Source organism: Thunnus maccoyii, chromosome 15 (assembly GCF_910596095.1).
Source record: "Thunnus maccoyii chromosome 15, fThuMac1.1, whole genome shotgun sequence".
Classification (NCBI taxonomy): domain Eukaryota; kingdom Metazoa; phylum Chordata; class Actinopteri; order Scombriformes; family Scombridae; genus Thunnus; species Thunnus maccoyii.
In genome coordinates, this window is record NC_056547.1 from 11,805,285 (window position 1) to 11,824,381 (window position 19,097).

Genomic DNA, 19,097 nt, shown 5'->3' on the forward strand with positions numbered 1-19,097 from the left:
CCTCTAAGGTCGTCTGGGACACGTCTGCTTTCTTTCCCCAGAGTCAAAACTAAACATGAGGAGGCAGCATTTAATTTTTATTCTTCACATATCTGGAACAAACTCCCAGAAAACTTCAGGTCTGCTGCAACTCTCAGTTCTTTCAAATCACAGCTGAAGACTTTTCTGTTTGCCGCTGCCTTTTATTAAATCAAATATGAGGCTTTTTATTAATATCTTACACTGCACTGTAACTTTTACTCTAATGTTTTATCTGTCTTATTCTATTTCAGCTTATTTAATCACTTTTAAATTGTATTTAATTGTCTTTTTATATGACCTTGTGTAGCTTTTACATTCTGTCTTGATGCCTTTTATGTTTTATGTAAAGCACTTTGAACTGGCTTGTTGTTGAAATGTGCTATACAAATAAACCTGCCCAGCTAAAATCTAACCTGCCTAACTTGATTGTCCAAACACACTGTAGTGTCTCATTTTATGACTTTTCTTCTGTTTTATTGACAGAGTTTAAGGTTTGAACTTATGTTACACCTTGAAACTTCAAAATCCTTTTTTTCTCAACTTCACTGTTTTTGTAGTTACTGTTGTCTGCTGTCAGATACCTGAATATCCAACAGGTGCGTCAGCAGAAAATGCAACTTGAAAACTTATTAACTTATGTTTCGGTGTGTCTGAACTTCATCAGGTATATGGGCAGTTTGCAGGTGTTTTCTCATTGTTTTCAAGTATAATTATCTATAAAATCTGTAAAAACTATTTTTCTGCAAATATTATTTACATGTGGGCAAGTTTTTTTAATGAACTACTATGATAAACTATATGAAATTATCTAATAAAAATACACAAATAATAAAGCAGTTCTCAGTAGATGAAGCTGTCATGTTCAATTAATCTGAGCACTTTTAACTTCAACTTCAAACTTGCTCAACTCTTAAGCAAGGACAAACCTTTCAAGAGGTGCTCAGAATAACCGGAAGTTTGAACAATACAGTTCTAACAACTTGACGGTCAGAAGCTCTTGAGCTCAAGTGGAATCTGTGGAATCAGGAAACGTTGGTGCTTCTGCAGAATATCACTGTATTGCATTATTACATTTCCAAATCAAAGAGTTGTTTAGCTGCAGTATTTTTTTAAACATCTGTCTTGAAGTATAAAACATTTCTATAACAAGTAGAAGAAAAACTTGTCTGCAGCCCTTATTGAACACCTGTTTGTGCTAATTTGAATAAACACAAATTTATTTAGGAATATACACCATATACATTTGACACAGGGTCCTCTACAATACAGTAAACTATTGCATCTAATTGGTGCATATTCCTTAACATATTTGCAATTAATCAAACTGACACACAATGAATATGTGGCCTTTGGGGCTGTTGCTCAGTTTGACCTGTTGGTCGTCATGTCCTGACCCTCGTAGCTGCTGCAGAAATCACTGTGAGCATGACGTCTTGTGTTTTGCTGCAGAGTTTAAATAGCTCACTGATTGTTGTAGGGATGCCATAACATCTGCGCACCAGTTAATACAAAACAAACATAACTCTGAGGAATTTGTCCTCCCCCTCAATCACTGTCAGGCACTCATAGTTATTACACAAACACACACACACACACACAGAAAGCATTTAAACAAGTAAATCATGTGATGACAGGCTTTATTAACCAGCCCTGCAAGTTGATAGCGAACACGCCCCACCGAGGGGGCCAAAGCCAAACATCACATTCATCTCAACAACAAAAGTACCTGTCACATCTTCGCACAATCACCAATGACAACCAGCTTCTTGGCTTTTGGTCCTTTTCAAACTCAAACTTGTTAAACCTGCAAAAATCAAATGTTTCCATAAACATTTTGTCAATTAACTCTGGTGGCAGTGCAACATATAAATCAAATATTCTCTCTGTAGATGACGCTGGAAGGCTACTCGTCATCTCATGCCTGGTAAAAGAAGTGCAGTCAGTTTAAACACATATGCTCTGGCTTGTTCTGATTAATGCTGGAGTGTCAGATAGGCTTCGACTTTGTTTTGTTTTCATCCAAAAGACAGTGTTAGACGCTTCCACTGTGGCAACTACATGCAACTTGCTTGCTCAGCTTTTGCAATAAAAAGGTAGGAGATGAAGTGCTTCATCCAAAGCATAAAAAAAGCACCATAAGCACCTCAGAGCAACCAAGTTCAGTCATTAATGCTCTTTCAGAATCAACTGCTGTAGTGAAGCGTTACAAGTGGCATACTTGGGAACATATCCATGTCAAAAACAAGCCTCATCAAGACAAAATATTTTTCTCATCGGACAAACTGCAGGAGCAGCGCTACACGGTAGGCTGCAGTAGTTCCTGTAGCTGACACAGGGTGTCCTTCAGGGTGAGGGCTAATGTTTCTGCATGTGTCTCCTCGCAGCAGTTGAAGGCAGTTATGGAAAAGTGGACGTGGTCTGCCTGAGGGTTGTAACATATGGCGTAACCGTCAGGAACGAGGGGCCCGAAACACATCACACTGTCTGTGTTTGCAGGCACCTAAAGGGGGGCGAGAGAGAGGAAAACATGAATGAAGTATTTTCATAAACAATTAATCGTTTTGGTCATTTCTCATCATTTGTCATACATGATATTAAACTGATCTGGTCAAAGAAAACACAACATTTGAAGACAATACCTATGTGCTCTAAATTATAGAGAATGTGCTCTAATTATGAGAAAATGTTAATGATTAAAATGTCCGTTTTTGGCTAATCCAGCAATAAATATGTGACATATCAAAATATTTCACCAAATTAATTTAAAAAAAAATGTATATATTGAATATTAAAAATCCAATCGAGATTAAAGGGATAGGTATCATGGTATAAATCTTTATAGTCTGATGGTACATGTTTTTATCCAAAAATCAAAAAAGCTTTGGCACTCTGAAAGATGTCTCAGAAATCTTTTCATTAAATTACATGGCTGAGCACAAAGACAGACATTTCGGCACAGACCTAACCAAACAAGTACCAGTTGCTTTGAAAATTTAATCTCTGACCCCAAAATTAGGTGAAACAATGTAGTAACTTCCAGGGAATCTCCAGAAAATGATTAATGACTTTCAGTACTGCAATTTGTCTGCCCAATAAAAAAAACACAACTGAGGATGACTCCTTTGCAAAATGATTTTGCTCTTCACGCTGTTCGTATGACCTCACCTTAACTATAAACAGCTGCTGTCATTACAAAACAATTCAAATCTATTAACAAAACCATGTTGAATTGAGTTTAATGGGGCAAAACCTTTTAAATTAGACTACACTGTATTGCAAGCAGGATGTTCTTGATATTAAAAGAACATGTGGTAACTCCTCTTCTAATTAATCTACAACACAAGATTAATGTTGACTTGTAGTGTGTTTATTCATGTAAATTATATGTTGAACAGTTTAGACTGAATAAAGTGTGAAACGGTGAAGTAAAGGAAAAGTGTTTTGATCAGCAGCATGATGTTGGAATCAAGAGGTCACAGTATATTCAGCAGGTAGCTACGCTGTAAAAGACCGATATCACAAAATGTGACTGATAAAACCGGGGAAATTACAACAGGCCATAAAAACCACATGAGCTCCGGTCATCGAGAACAAAACTAAAGCTGAATCAGCTGGTAGGTTTACAGCTGAACTTGGGGAAGCAAATTAAACTCCAGATCTACGTGTCCTTCTTTGGAAATTCCCAAAATGCATAGTGATGGCAGTAAATGTGCGATCTTAAGAGACCATCACATGCTCCAGAACAACATGAAAACTGCTGATAGAGAACTCTCTCTCATATATTCATAGTATCATCTAAAATAACAAAAACAACAAAATTCCCACTTCCTGATGGGTTACATGACTTTAAATACTTCCTGTCAAAGAAATCTCTCAACACACAAACACACCTGCCCAGTTCGTAGTTTCCAGTGTGTCGCCAGCCCGTAAGCTGTATCCATGAAGACTTTGGGAATGCTCAGTCCCTCCTCGATGGCTTGCAGCTTCAGCCCCAGCAGGTGGCAGTCAATGCCGTGTCCTTTGAGCGCCTGAACGGATCAGAGGACGGGCGACAGCGGACATGAAATAATAAAAGATAAGAGTTTATCTGTTAATAACAGATAAATGACAAATACTGTTGAAGGTTTAGTTTTCTTGGTATTTACCTGATTAGTCAGAGCTGTGTAGGCGTCAACAGCTTCTCTTAACAGTTGCAGCTTTGCTTCACGCTGCAACACGTTAATAATACGCACGATTATTACAAGACATACCAAATTTCCTCACTATTGAAGCACCTGAAACCGAACGAGCTCTCACCGAAACAGTTGGATCGTCAAAGGCACGTATGAAGTTGAGCGTTTGATTTGTGGGCGAGCGGATGTACTCTGTTCTTCCTCCTCGAAACATCCTCAGAGTGGCGATGTCACAGGAGGGACAGACCTCATTGTGAACTCTACAAACAAAAATTAAATTTAAAAAAAAAAAAAACACTGTGTGAAATCTTAAAGCTCAAAACTGCAGGTTTCAATCTTCAATCACAATCACAAATCAGTCCTCTGCTTTTAAGACAAACGACAAAGGAAAGACAGAAACAAATGATCCAAATACAGAATATTTTTTTTGCTGCAGGGTAGCAGACTCACCCCTGTGTTCAAAAACTTTCTGTCCAGCTGTGACAGGAAACTACATGATCATCTTCTTTCTCTGCTATTTGTCTTGGAATCGTAGGAAATCACTAACTTATGTGGAACTGGGCAAATTACAGGAGACATAACTCCCTGGAATGCTCCGAACAGCAAAACATTACACATGAAATACAACGTTTTTTGTTTTTTTTTGTCATTTCAGACATTTAGTGACTTTTAAATCACATCTAACGGCTTCGTTCAAACATGACACAAGATTTTCAGGAGAGAGAAAATGCTTGTGTAATATTTGGCAGCTGAGTAGAGAGAGTGAGTGTGTTGAAATGTTATGATAGCCAGGAATGAGACTTTTTTTTTTGTCCTTTCGTAGTCTGCATCAGTGATGGATTGTAAAACTTACGTAACTACATATGTAACTTGCACAATCATTGAATGACAGGAAGTTAAGTTGCCAATCTCCTACTGATCTGATATGAGAAAATTGATCTCCTAAACACCTTAAAATTGACTCATTCATAGTGTTTCCTTTGGTTTTGTGCATAAAAAGATGAAGACTGAGATATTAAATTTAAAACAGACGTGTTAGAAGGTGAAACGAGATGCACATTTCTCTCTCTCCATGTTTTACCTTGTAAAAAGACTTGTGTTGTGTTCAAAGTGATATGGAAATGTGACTGGGTCCAACACAGTAAGACTGCTGTTGAGACTGTTATGTAGAAGTGACCAGGGGTGTTTGAGACTGACATGTTATATTGCCATCAGTTTAACATAAAGGGGAGCATGTCTGAGAGGAGTTTTACTGGAACATGAGCAGAGAAGGATCAGTGCTGTCACTTGTTTTTATTATTAGCTAACATTAGCCACCATAAGCTACTGGTCATAATAAGGTGAGGTCGAATTAAGGCTGTATCAGCAAAACCCCTGAGCGTACTGAATGGAGCAAGAGTATGTTTAATTGCTGATAAATTCAAGAGTATGTTACGTCTTCTTTGAATAGTTACATTATTGCGTCAATGCAAATACTAAACAGCAGGATTTTGTCACCTGAATCTGCTGAAACCAGTGACAACATCGTTTTTCTTACCTGTAGTAGGCCAGCTGCAGGGCGACTTGGATGAAGGAGTTTGGACTCAGCTTGTGCTGTTTGGGAAGCTCTTTGCCAAACCTCTTGAAGTTGAACACGTTCACGTCGAGGTCGTTGATCAGTCTGCAGAAAAACAAAAAAAAACATTTTTCTGATAAATTATTCTAATCTCAAAATTCACTCGCTAGCTTTTTGGGGAGCTTTTAGTCAAATCTTATATTCTTCTTCAGCGAATAAACAATCAAGGTTTAAAGTTAAAGTAGCCAAAGTTTGGCCTCAGCAGCTACATATGTAGAGCTAAAAGGCAATTTAACTGGAGACACAATTTACAATACTTTATGATAAATTTCAATATCAGTTAATCTGTGTGGCAGCCAACAAGGACAAAATTATCCGCCAGACAAAATTCTACTGACATTTGGTGTTTGGTGGGTGGAAAATTTAATTTGTATTATCTATACTGTTACATGGTAATTATGGCAATGTGAAAAATACTTTTCATACTGCAATATAGAGATTTTCTAATTACACTGCAGGTAATTATGTAAGTGGGTTTTGTGAGGCCATTGTTTACATATCTCCTCTTCAAATTTAACAGTTAGTAAAAGCTTTATTCCCCATTTAGATCTTGGCAGCTGAATTTTGGAGCGCTCTAAAATTATACCACAGTGTATGAGGTCTTGTGGTCGGGAAGGCACTAGACTGAAAGGTCTAGATCACAATAATGACCTCTGAGGGATTCGAAGAGGCAGCTAAGCCAATGAGAGCTTTCCGTTTGGCCAAGGTTACATTAACACAGAGAGGAAGATAAATTTGTTTACACTCCTGCGTTTCATTTCAGCTTTGTTGAAATTTGAATCAAAAGCAAACATCTGGCTTACACTGCAGAGCGAGTACATTATTCTCTTATCATGACATGAGTATTCTGCAGAGACTTTCACACTTAAAAACACTCCACCCTGTTTGTGAGAACATGTGAGGAAACTGATACTTACATATCGAGGTTCTGCTTGGCGTGCTCTATGTCTCTCTTGATTTCTCGGTCGATGTGAAAGTAAAGCTTCTTGGGCATCGGCAGAGGGACCAGCGGCGCTCTCTTTGGGTCTGGATTGTTACTGCAGTGAAGAAAACACAAATTAATGTCATTGTTTCATAATGTGTGTGTGTGTGTGTGTGTGTGTGTGAGTGTTGGACGCTCATGAAATCCACAAAAAATCTACGCATGGCAAGTTATTTTTCTGCCTCAAAATAATGATCAACCATTTGTGATGAGATATTTTGGTAACAAGAATGAATGAAAATTATGTGAGAACATCTTTTTTTTTGTTTTTGTGCTAATTTTAGCATCTTCTTGGCTACTTTTTGCTGCCATCCTCACACTGAAAGTAGTGTTGCCATTTGTCAGGTCCTGGACAGATTGAAATAGAAAATAAATCTGCATCTAATTGACCACAGAGCATAATGCTAAAAATAACGTTTACATTGTCTAGTGGATGTTGAGAGTATCGACTGTACCCTATAGGGTACAATACTTCACACCCAGGCAAACAAGATTTATATGCACGTCTATAAATAATGATGTTCTGGTAACAATCAAGGCTTAAAGTTAAAGTTGCCAAAGTTCGTATGTAAAGCTAAAAGACAATTAAACTGGAGACACAATTTATGATACTTTAGAGATAAATTTCATTATCAATTAATCTGCTGATTATTTTAGAAAAAAATCCCTAATTTTTCTTATGTTGTTAAATGAACAACATGGGTCGAAAGTTCACAAAGGAGTGTGTTTTGAGTTAGACTGTACGGCAGCCAACAAGGAAAAAATGATCTGCCAGACAAAATTCTACTGACATTTGGTGTTTGGTGGGCGGTAAATTCAGAGCCAATAAAGGAAACGTCTTAAACACAAAAATATTAAAAGATGAGGCTGCTGATTTCTGCTGAGAGCCACACCAACAATGAACTCATCCTACTTACAAGTATTGTGTGGGTGTGAATGAGAGGCCAAAATGTAGAGGAAAATATCCGTATTAACGTGGACAAGGCCTGTCAAATTTACTATGTAGCAAAAGGCGAGAGCTGGCGGAGCTCTGTAAACAAATTTTTTTGGACATCAACAGAGGATTACGATATATCAGGCTTTGGATACACAATACTTGTAAGTATATGAATTAATTGTTGGTTTGGTTTGCTGGTTATCCTTAAAAAACCTCAATACATCAGGATATGACTGGTATTAACCCTTTATCTCACCAGTACTCCAGGATATGATCCAGCAGTGTTGCTATGGGTGGACCCTCAGCTGTTGCCGGTTCATACAGAAGACCCCATGAGCCGTCCTCACCCACCACAAACTGTTCAAACAAACACAGTCAGGAGGAGTTAATCTAATCTGTATCAGTGATTGTTAGGTAAACTATTTTTTTCTTTTTTGTCATACATGAATCATCCTGCAGCTCACCTGCAATGTTTTATCAAACCAGCGGTTGCCGCTGTTGGAAAACGTCCCGCCTCCATGCAGAATCTGGGCTGCCTTACGGCTGGCATACCTGTCAATCAAAGACGGAACAAACATATTAACATTAAACATATATAAAGTCCTGATGAAACGGCATTTTGAAAGTATCTAACTTATTAGATTATGACATAACGTTGGGAGGAAAGTGGGCGTGTCATAATGAAGCTTAGCTCTGATTGATTGATAGGTGAGTGTCATGATATTATTGGTTGAAATTGGTTGGTTCAAGCCTATGTAAGCACACGTCATATTTTGTTTTACAGGAAGAAAACATGATTGGATTTTGATATAAGAATACAAAGGAATTAATTTGTTTTTGTATTTTTTTTGGCACATATTGTTAAATAAGTCAGTTTTCATTTCATCTCAACTTTAAGAAGAACATTAAGGGATTTGAAAAGTGATATTTAACATCTCAGACATACAGATTTAATACGGGTGTCACATTTTTTTAGACACAAAGCTGCAAACAAAGTATTGTCACTACAGGAAGTGACACTTATTGCTTAAGACTAAATGTCAACAGACAGGACAATGATATCTGAGCACACACAGAGGATTACACAACATACAGCGCAAACACAGAAATACCTGAGTGTGGATTATGTGTGTGTGTGCTTACTTCTCATCTGATATCCTCATGACTGGAGAATCCAGACACAAGGAGAAAAGTCCCTTCTCTATCACCCGCACTGATTCCCTGTTTAGTTTATCTGAGTCACACAGAGAGCGAGGAAGGAGACACAGACAAAAAAAAAAGAAAAAGAGAAACAAACACTCAGCAAAAAAGGTTTGTTTAAAATAAACCTTACATTTTTCAATATGAAACTGCAAGTCCAAAATCAAATTATTATTGTGATGCCACACAAACACAAATTTATCAAAACATATTATGGACATTTGTTGTGGTTTGGTCAAATGAAACATGTCTATTATTATAGTTATCTACATATTTTTCCTTGCTGATTTTGCACATTTCAGCTCATTAACTACAAGTCAAACACACTTTGCATCATTGATTTCCTCGCTTCTGTACGTGCCAGCGAACCAATGTGCAGGCACTTGATTGGGATAAGTAATCAGTCCATTACAGTGATCAATTAGTCAGCTTTATTTATGTTTTTTTTAAAGTCTGTGCAGTGTAATGGAGAGAAGAGCTGGGATGAGAAACACAGCTCCTTTGTGGTGTGTTCAAGGAAGCTCTGACATCTGAGTTTCAGGAGTCGGCTTCATTCACAAGCTGCATTGTCGAACCCCAAGATGAACAGTGACCTAACTCTAACAGGGTGAAATTTATATAATGTGTAAAGAATTTGTAAAAAGAAATTTTTCCTTTCAGAAGGTAACTTTGACAACAAACAGCAACATCTTTCTTTTAGAAGCTCCGACAGGTTTATCACATAAAATCTGATGAAGCTGCTTTCTGTTTTTATTAAATGAAATGTTTTTAATTTGGGGTAATTCAACCTTGTTAAATTTTAATCTTTTTTTTTGTTTGTTTTTGACTTTGTTGGTTATCAAACTTTTTACTCATTATTATTTAATTTAATTTTAGTTTTTGCCCAAACTTTTTTTTCTGTTTAGTCTTGGATGACAGGTTCCTCTACGAGTTGATTTTGATAACGTAGTGAGATGAAAATGAAAAATGGAATATTAAAAAAACTTGTGGTATGCTTTAGAAAATGATTATTAGCACTTTTGGGTGTACAGAAATTGCAATTAATGGGTTAAAACACATAATTCCACCAGTATAACCTTAAGAATGAACACAAATCAGACATATTTTTATATCTACAAGAAGTTTTCTTATCCTAATTTATTTTCTTTCCCACCCTATTTCTTATTATATCCTTTATTCCTCTAATTTTCACTCTTCCTTCAACAGGTTTGTGTGTGTAGTCCTGCGATCTACCTTTCAGCAGGCGGTTATAAGCTTGTCCCCAGGTGTGGCGGTGCTCGCTGGTGAGGATGCCCATGGGCTCTTTGTCGGTCTTCCAGGACTGAGACCTGATCCTCAGCAGCTGCGAGTGGATCTGACTCTCGGTCATTCGAGAGCCGTCGCTGTTGTAAACCTCCAGTTGGAAGAACTGTGAGCAAGAGACAAGACAGTGTGAGGAGAAAGATCTGTCCTTTATCAGCAGATGATTTGCTAAAGTGTAGAAAGTGTTAAGAGATATGATTTTTTTTTATTTATGTTGTCTGAGCAACAACAGGTGTCAACACTTTCATCCTGACCTAAACAGAACTCTACACAACCTTGCATTTTGTGCTTATGTAATTTAAAATGTAATAAAAGATGCAGAGGGTGTGTTGTGTTAGTTGTGAGCATATTTGCGGTGATTTATTTGGCCTCTGGAGTATTTCTCTTTCACAATCACCACCATGCATGCCAACATGTGCAGCACTGCTGCTGTTAACACAAACAAAACAAATCTGATCTCATGAGACGTCACACTTGATATTTTCATAACAAATGAATCGTTTCAGTCTGTCTTTAAGCAAAAGTGCCAAAAGTTCACAGGTTCTGACTTTTAAAATGTGAATATTTGCTGGTTTTCTTAGGGTCACTAATATTAAAGTGAATATATTTGGATTTAAGGCTCTTTGCTGGACAAAAAAAAGCAATATGAAGGTGGGAGAATGAGCTTTGAGAAACTGTGATTGTGGCATTTTTCACCATTTTCTGATATTTTTTAGGCCAAAAGATAAATTGATTATTTCAGGAAATAGCTGAGTTAAGCCTTTATTTTTCAATTGCCAAAGAACAATAGATGGGCCTATAATATAACCCATTTGTAGACCATCATGTTTGCAAAAAGAGCAAAAACCAGTATCATTAAAACCCCATGTAGTTTGAAATGTCCAGTTTAACCCTGTGATTCATTCATAACTACTGCACGCTGCATGACATTTATGTTAAAGTTGCTTTATGTTCAATCAGATCAGGAGATGTGATATCATTTAAATGTGGGGATAACGGCACATATTTTTCTTTTTGTCTCTCCTGGAAGACATTCATAGTGTTGCACTCAGTTGTTCATGTGAAAAGTGAAATAAATAGCTGTGTCATGACTGAGACCTCCACACAGCTGACCTTTCACTGCGTGAAGTGGGTGGAGAGGGTTTCTGAAACTATTGGACCATCTGACAGGCACGTCTGATGGAGTATACCTGCCCCTTTAGTTTGATTTATATGGACTCATGAGATCAGTGCAAGACGTACCAAATAGAAGCACCAAATTAAAACTGAATTTCCTGGCATTTTTCAAGTGAAACAAACTGAAAATTCAAAGTTCAAAGTAAGAACCTCAACTTAAATGACTCCTGGCTCACATTCAGCCATTTCTCATGTTTTAATCCGATATGAAGACGTCGGCTTTAGGCTTATCTGAAATTAAAAGCACTGAGATTAAATTGATTTTGATTATTTTGATTCCTCTGTCTGCCAAAATCTTTAAATAAGCTTCTTGTACATCCACGTGACTCCTGATTACAAGACTTGGTGTGCTTGTAATTGGTTTAATCTTAATAAAGCTAACAAAAACAAAACTGTAGTTGTGACTGCACAAGATTCCTATCATTACAATGAGGTTATTTTATGCCATCTGACAGACTGCCATGTCATATAACTTGTAATCCCAAAAAATAACAATGACAGAGGTAAACAAAAGAGAACAATAGATTTCTGATAGTATCATCTGATCACATCCCACCTGGTAGTTCCTGACCACTGTGATGTGTGTTGGCGAATGCCGGGAGCTGCCGTGGTGAGCGATGTAGTCGTGTTTGGGACCCGGGATCCTGCAGGAGGAGAAGAGGAGCGGGTAGAGCTCCATGCACAGAGGCTTCCCTCGCATGTACTCGACTGGCAGCTTGCCACTAACAGAGACAAGAGAGAGATGGAGATTTTTTTCATTTGAATCAAAGGAAGCACCTGGACGGAGAGGAAGGCAGTGGTGGAAGAAGTATTCAGATCCTTTACTTCAGTAAAAGTACCTATACAGCAATGTAAAAAAAACTCCATTACAAGTTCAAGTCCTGCATGAAAAATCCTACATAAGTAAAAGTACATAAGTTTTGGCAGCAAAATGTAGTTAAAGTATTGCAGTAAGTAGTGGTTTGGTCCCTCTGACTGATATATTATTATGTATGACATCATTAGATTATTAATATTGAAGCATCAGTGTGTAAGCAGCATGTTACTGTTGTAGCTGCTGGAGGTGGAGCTAGTTTGAACTACTCTATATACAGTTAGCTAGTTTAGTCCAGTGGTTCCCAACCTAAGGTTCAAAAATCTGAGGGGTCATGAGATGATTAATGGGAGAGGAAAGAAGAAAAAACAAAGTTCTGATACACAAATCTGTTTTCAGTTTTTGGACTTTTTCTCTAATCTTTGTTTTTTGGTGAAATATTGGATCATTTGAACATTTATTCAATTGAAACCATGTGAGAAGTTTGGAGGGAAAAATCACTATTTGGTGGAGCTGTTAACAACAAATGTGACCTCGACTACACACTGCTTTTTCTAAGACGTCAAAAGCCAAAAATGTTGTAAACCACTGGTTTCATCTTTAACAATGTGTTGTATTTTAAAAGCTTGATTTATTATCCATTGTGTCAAATCTTCATCTGAAAAGTAACTAAAGCTGTCAGATAAATGTAGTGGAGAAGAAAGTACAATATTTCCATCTGAAATGTAGTGGAGTGGAAGTATAAAGTAGCATCAAATGGAAATACTCAAGTAAAGTACAAGTACATCAAGATTGTACTTAAGTACAGTACTTGAGTAAATGTACTTAGTTACTTTCCACCACTGGAGAAGATATTTCTCCTTTATGCTCATTTTGTTAATCTGAAATAAACTAAAGATTACAATGTTTTTTGGAATACAGGCTTTGGCCTTAAAAAGTGGAGAAATGGACAAAAAAGAACTGCAGAAAGAGGCCAAAACACTTTAGTTTTGGCTTTATAACAAATTATTAGATAATATTTCCATTATAAATGTGGTAAACTGCATCAAACTGCTGCTCTGAACAGACTGAAACAAAGACTGAGGATCTGTTTACAACTAGTATTTCAGCTGCGTTTAGGGTGAAGAGTGTTCAGGATGGAAACGGCAGCAGAGACGTTTAAGTAATGTTGTTATTGGTGTTGCACAGATACTGTTACAGCCAGAGCGGGTAAGTAAATTTAGACACAAATAAATTTCATACAGTAAAGAAATACGGGGCGATGCCAGTCGGGCGAAAGGTTGCAGCACAAAAATAGCCGCCAGTGAAAGAGACTGTAATGCAGCAGATTAAAGAGTCGTCAGGGGATTACTGCAGATTGACTACAGAGCTTGTACGATCAGTTTAAAACTGATAACTGACTCTATTGATTGTGGCAAATAACTCTCTGTAGTATGAAATATTAAAACTTCTTATCACATTTAACCTTTAAGACATGAAAAGGATTTACTACTAATTTCATGTCTTTTGTCATTTTTTATTTGGCTCCAGTTCAGTCACACATGGAAGACTTACGTGTTGATTTTGGCCTTGAAATCGAGCACCGCTGCTATCAGTCTGGATGCAAACCTGGAGGGAAACAAACATGTTTTGGTTAAGTTTTTTTTTTTTTTTATTATGTAACACAGTCAGTCTGTTAGAAACACGCACAGTGAAAAATTCATCTGCAGAACAGAAACAATTCATATTGAGTCAAATCTGATGGAGGTATCAAATAAATTCAATTCAAAGTATGCTTTAAAGATTATTAATGCACAACAGAACATGTACAAACAGCATTTTTCATGGTTGTTAACTTCTCAACAAATGGAGCGTGGTTTTACACCACTCTGAAAATATTACTTCACCCTTAAAGTAAGCACATTGAAATAGATTTTTCTAAAGTTGGGTTTGCAATAGAGTTGCAACGATTAGTCAGTTGATCGATTAGTCTATCAACAAAAAACTTTTGATAATCGAATTATCTTTTTAGTTATTTTGTAAGCAAAAATACCAAATATTCAGTGGATGCAGCTTCTGTCTTTGGATTATGGACTTTTGATCAGACTAAACAAGACATTTGAAGACGTCAACATGGTCTCTGAGACATTTAAACAGGCATTTTTCACTATTTTCTAACATTTTATAGACAAAACAATTAATCAAGAAAATAATCAGCAGATTGATCAATAATGAAAATGATCGTTAGTTGCAGCCCATGTTAACAATGTACTGTGTGAGGGGATAGTGTTTGCTCTGCTGTGTCAGTGTTTGTGTGTATTAGTCTATATTAGTACAGTATGTGTTCACTCACACTAACTGGCTCCTCCAGTCATTATAATCTCTCCTGGGAAGAGAGATGGCCGGGTTCGAGTGCACGGGCAGCGGCTGTCTGCTCTCCAGGTACGCCAACTGCACCCACCAGTCTGAGATCTACAGGGGAGAGACAACACACACACACACACACACACACACACACACACACACACACACACACACACACACACACACACGCACACACACACACACACAAAGGACATATAATTACTTGAGCAGCAGAACATAAATGTTCAGACAAAAGGTTGTAAACTTCGTGGTTGAGACGTAACTACAGTGATGATGTAAAGAGCTCAGAAAGACTGATGGTGGATTCATGAAATGGAAAAAAAATTCTTCAAATTTACACATTTATTTTCTCACCATGGAGGTTATGTCTATGGTCCTGTTCAAAATTCAAATACTAGTTAATAGATTTTAATTAAATTTGATGGAATATTCAGCCATGAGACAAGCAACAAGTTGTGTTCTGTTGCACGTCAACATCGGGCTTTTTAAAAAAAAAAAAATCACTAGTTTTTCATAGAATTACCTGAATTATAAAATGTGACACATATCCCACAGTTACAGTGGTGTGACCTTATTAAAATAATACACTATTTTAAAATAATAAATTTTTTTAATGAGGTCTTGTGGAAAAATATGTCTGCAACTGAAGATAACTTTCATTATTTGTCAGTCCAAACCCCTAAAATATTCAATTTCCTGTCATAGAAGACAAAGACAACCAGCAAATATTTATTGCATTTTTACTAAAAAAAAAAGAAATCTATGAATACGGATATACTAATCAATTAATTGACTAACCTTTTCAGCTCTAAACTGAAGAGATTGTCCAGCCTTGGCTGCGTTTTCTGAATGTTTTCAAGTTAACATGTAGAGATGCAACAATTAGTCGATTAACAGAATATAAATCGGCAACTATTTGATAATCAAATAAGTGTTTTAGTCACTTCTTAAGCAGAAATGACAAACATTTGCTCGTTCCAGCTTCTAAATTGGGAGGATTTTATGTCTGTCTTTGTCATATATGACAATAAACTAATATCTTTGGGTTTTGGACTGTTGGTCGGGCAAAACAAAACATTTGAGGACGTCACCTTGGGTGGTTAAGAATTATAATGAAACTGTTTTCTGACATTTTATAGACAAAATCAAGAAAACAATCAGCACATTAATTGATAATGAAAATAATAATTTGTGGCAGCCCTATTGACATGTTTTTTTGTTGGGATAAACCTTTGAAGGCTTAATGCTTTTCAATACTTAAATCACTAAAATAACCCGAAAAACACATTTAAAAACTCAAATATTTAGTGTCAGAGTTCACTTTTCTACAAGAAGTCAAGTGCAGGTGGTGTTTTACCACCCATGAATGCTCCAAACACATTCCAGCATCTCTCTCCACGCTTTAAAAAACACACCCACATCCATCTGTCACATTTCCCACACTAACACAACAGACACAGACCCAGTTCTTGGTGTGTCTTGCTCTCTTCTCCAGCCCCTCCTGCAGATGCGTGCCGAGACCACCCGGCCTGCCGAAATCCTGCACCATCCTGCGGGTGTGCCTGAGCTCCTCGGGGGGCAGCAGGGGCTCCAGGGCCCTCAGGTAGCCCTGCAGGGTCTCAGCCAGAGGGGGCACCGGCTGGAAGGGCACAGAGGAGAAGAAACACAGCTCCTGCCTCAACGACACCTAGAAGGAGAGAGATTTAAGTGAAATCTATTTGTTTATCGCACTATTTATTGGTAAAATTCAACTTTTTAAAATGTAATCATAGTGTTGGTACAGTAGAGCAGCAGTTCTCAAACTTTTTCACACCAAGGACCCCTAAACTGACACAAATTAGATCACGGACCCCCATTTGATAAGATTTTGTCCCAGGGTCCCCAAAAATAGTCATATATTCTGTCATTGTGTTACTTATGGATGGAATTATAGTTAAAATAAATGATTCCTCTTTTTGCTGAAGACTCCCTGGAGCCCCCTTAAAGACCCCTGGGGGCCCTCAGACCCAACTTTGAGAACCACTGCAGTAGAGTAAACTGTTTGTCAGCACCATGCAGTGACTTCCAGGAGAGTTTGATTAAATGCCAATAAAAAAAGGAGGGCAGGACTAGGGCGTATCAGGAATAGGAAGTGTGAAAGATATGATTGTGGAAACACGATCAGCTGCTTCTTCCTCGTTTGTTATAATAACTACACTCTACGTGAGGATCCGGGCCAATATGTCAGCAGCAGTGTTGCTCCTCCAGTAAAAACACACACACAAAACAAGACTCACCCGAGACAGCCAAGCTCTGTAGGCCCGTGGTTGAATTTTCCTCAAAATCATATTTCCTCAAATCAGAAATCCACCCTCTGTTGCATCTGAGTCAGTTCAGTTTTTTTTTTTAAAGCAACTTTGCTTTTATACTGACAACTTCTGCACAGGCTCCACAGGGTCAGATCGTCAGACTGAAGTCCAGCCCTGCTTCTTCTGCACGGTGGATGTAGATCCGAGTTTGAAAACATCCGCGCAAAAAAAGACTCCCTCTCGGTGTTTTTAATCCTTCACACTGCGATCATGCAAAGATTCACGTACAGAGCTGGACTGAAGCTACAAGCCTGCACACGTGTTGACGTAAACGTGTTTCCGTAAACAGCTGCGTCACCTGCGTGCAACACCGCATCTGACCACAGAGTAGCGCTGTTACACTTCCTCCTTCTTCTTCTTCTTCTTCTTCTTCTTCTTCTTCTTCTTCTTCTTCTTCTTCTTCTTCTTCTTCTTCTTCTTCTTCTTCTTCTTCTTCCTGGTATGGCTTCAAATCTCTCGTACTGTATATTTGTATTCTATTACATATATTATTTATTATAAATTTATAAAGTTGTATAAATGATTTTTTCCCCCAAGTTTCAAATGTTAAAAACACAATAAAAACAGTGATTAAAAAACTACAAACTACTTTATTTGTTTTACCTCATGGAAACTGATATAAGCAAATTTTAGTTATCTCATGAAACTGTACTCAGTAAAAATGATTTTAAAAAAATAATTAAAAGAATGTTTCTTTTAGATTATACTGCCTCATGTGAGTTTGGGATTTTTAGAGTTACACAGAAAAAAATGTTTATTTCCGGTTTCAACACAAATATTTTGTCCAGTGTTATTTTACATAATTATATATTATATATTATATATTATATATTATATATTATAAATTATATAGATATTGAACAATGGCATTTCATCGTCCTCCTAGTTTCTTTTTTTCTTCTTATAATTTCTTTGTTTTGTCCTAAATGTTTCTCTTTATTTGACTTTGCATATTGAGAGAGCACACAAAATATAAATACCTTTAAAGTTTGTGTTTATTTCATCATGGTTTTCTTAAAAAGTATTCTCTCTCTCTCGCTGTATTCATGTATTTACAGCATTCTTACAATGTTGTAGGTATTATTTATAATGTATTATAAAATTCTATTGTTCTATTTAAATCTTGGTGTAACATGCTGCTACAGTGTGGTGCAATATCCACTATATATACATATAAAGTGTCTTAAAGTGTCTTAGTAAGGTGTTGGGCCACCATGTGCCGCCAGAACAGCCTCAAAGCACCTCAGCATTGATTCTACAAATCTCTGAACTCTACTGGAGGGATGAACACCATTCTTCCAAAAAATATTCCCTCATTTGGTGTTTTGATGATGGTGGTGGAGAGCGCTGTCTAACACATTGGTCCAAAATCTCCCATAGGTTTTCAATTGGGTTGAGATCAGGTGACTGTGAAGGCCATAGAATATGATTCACACCATGTCGTACTCATCAAACCATTCAGTGACCCCTCGTGGTCTTTGGATGGGGGCATTGCCATCCTGGAAGAGACCACTCCCATCAGGATAGAAATGTTTCATCATAGGATAAAGGTGATCACTTAACAACTTTGTATTGATTTGCAGTGACTCTTCCCTCTAAGGGGACAACTGGACCCAAACCATGCCAGCAAAATGCCCCCCACAGCATAAAAGAGCCACCGGGTCCCCTCACTGTAAGGGTAAAGCATTCAGACCTGTACCAGTTTTTTCCTTTAATTTATCATTCTTCTGTGTATATATATATATGTATTGGTCTTATGGTTCCAACCAACATTTCAAAAGAGAGTATCCCTGAGACAAAACCTCTTGATTTGGGTGTTTCAACATCTCTCTTTAAGTGGGACTTTCTGTGTGGAAACAAAATAAGAGACAAAACAGTTTTCAGAAATATTTATTAGATTTTTTTCTCTTGAAGCCAGCTTCTTCAACCATGATAGAAAAAAAAATTGAAAAGAATTTGCACTGAATTTGCAAAATTCACATCTTTTTTTTTTTTTTTACCAATTAAAATATTACTTTACAAACAAGATTTACTCTGTATATATATTATATTATAAATGTAATACAGCCAAAAGTCAGATAGCAGCTGTAATAAATGATGAATGATGGAATTGAAATGTTGAAATGGTGAATTGTTCATGTTCTCAACTCGTCTTCCTCTCAGAGA

General features: G+C 37.1%; 1 protein-coding gene across 1 annotated transcript; it reads right to left on the reverse strand.

Annotated features, from left to right (window-relative positions):
* Window positions 1-1,641: 1,641 nt before the first annotated feature.
* On the reverse strand, window positions 1,642-17,254 carry cratb (carnitine O-acetyltransferase b). The gene is made up of 15 exons (XM_042434779.1): window positions 16,860-17,254; window positions 16,046-16,270; window positions 14,552-14,670; window positions 13,774-13,827; window positions 11,962-12,127; window positions 10,161-10,335; window positions 8,871-8,961; window positions 8,192-8,279; window positions 7,984-8,084; window positions 6,726-6,845; window positions 5,731-5,853; window positions 4,318-4,453; window positions 4,167-4,229; window positions 3,912-4,049; window positions 1,642-2,521 (listed from the first exon to the last, which is right to left on the reverse strand). Exons 1-15 carry the CDS (start codon window positions 16,908-16,910, stop codon window positions 2,318-2,320), a joined length of 1,854 nt encoding a protein of 617 aa, XP_042290713.1. The 5' UTR covers window positions 16,911-17,254; the 3' UTR covers window positions 1,642-2,317.
* Window positions 17,255-19,097: the final 1,843 nt, after the last annotated feature.

Coding starts and splice junctions, on each gene's coding strand:
- cratb (XM_042434779.1), bottom strand. CDS start 16,910: ATGATTTTGAGGAAAATTCAACCACGGGCCTACAGAGCTTGGCTGTCT. Junction 13,828..14,551: donor GACTGGAGGAGCCAGTTAGT/GTGAGTGAACAC, acceptor GTTTCCCTCCAG/GTTTGCATCCAGACTGATAG. Junction 4,454..5,730: donor CTGCAGCTGGCCTACTACAG/GTAAGAAAAACG, acceptor TTTTGTTTGTAG/AGTTCACAATGAGGTCTGTC.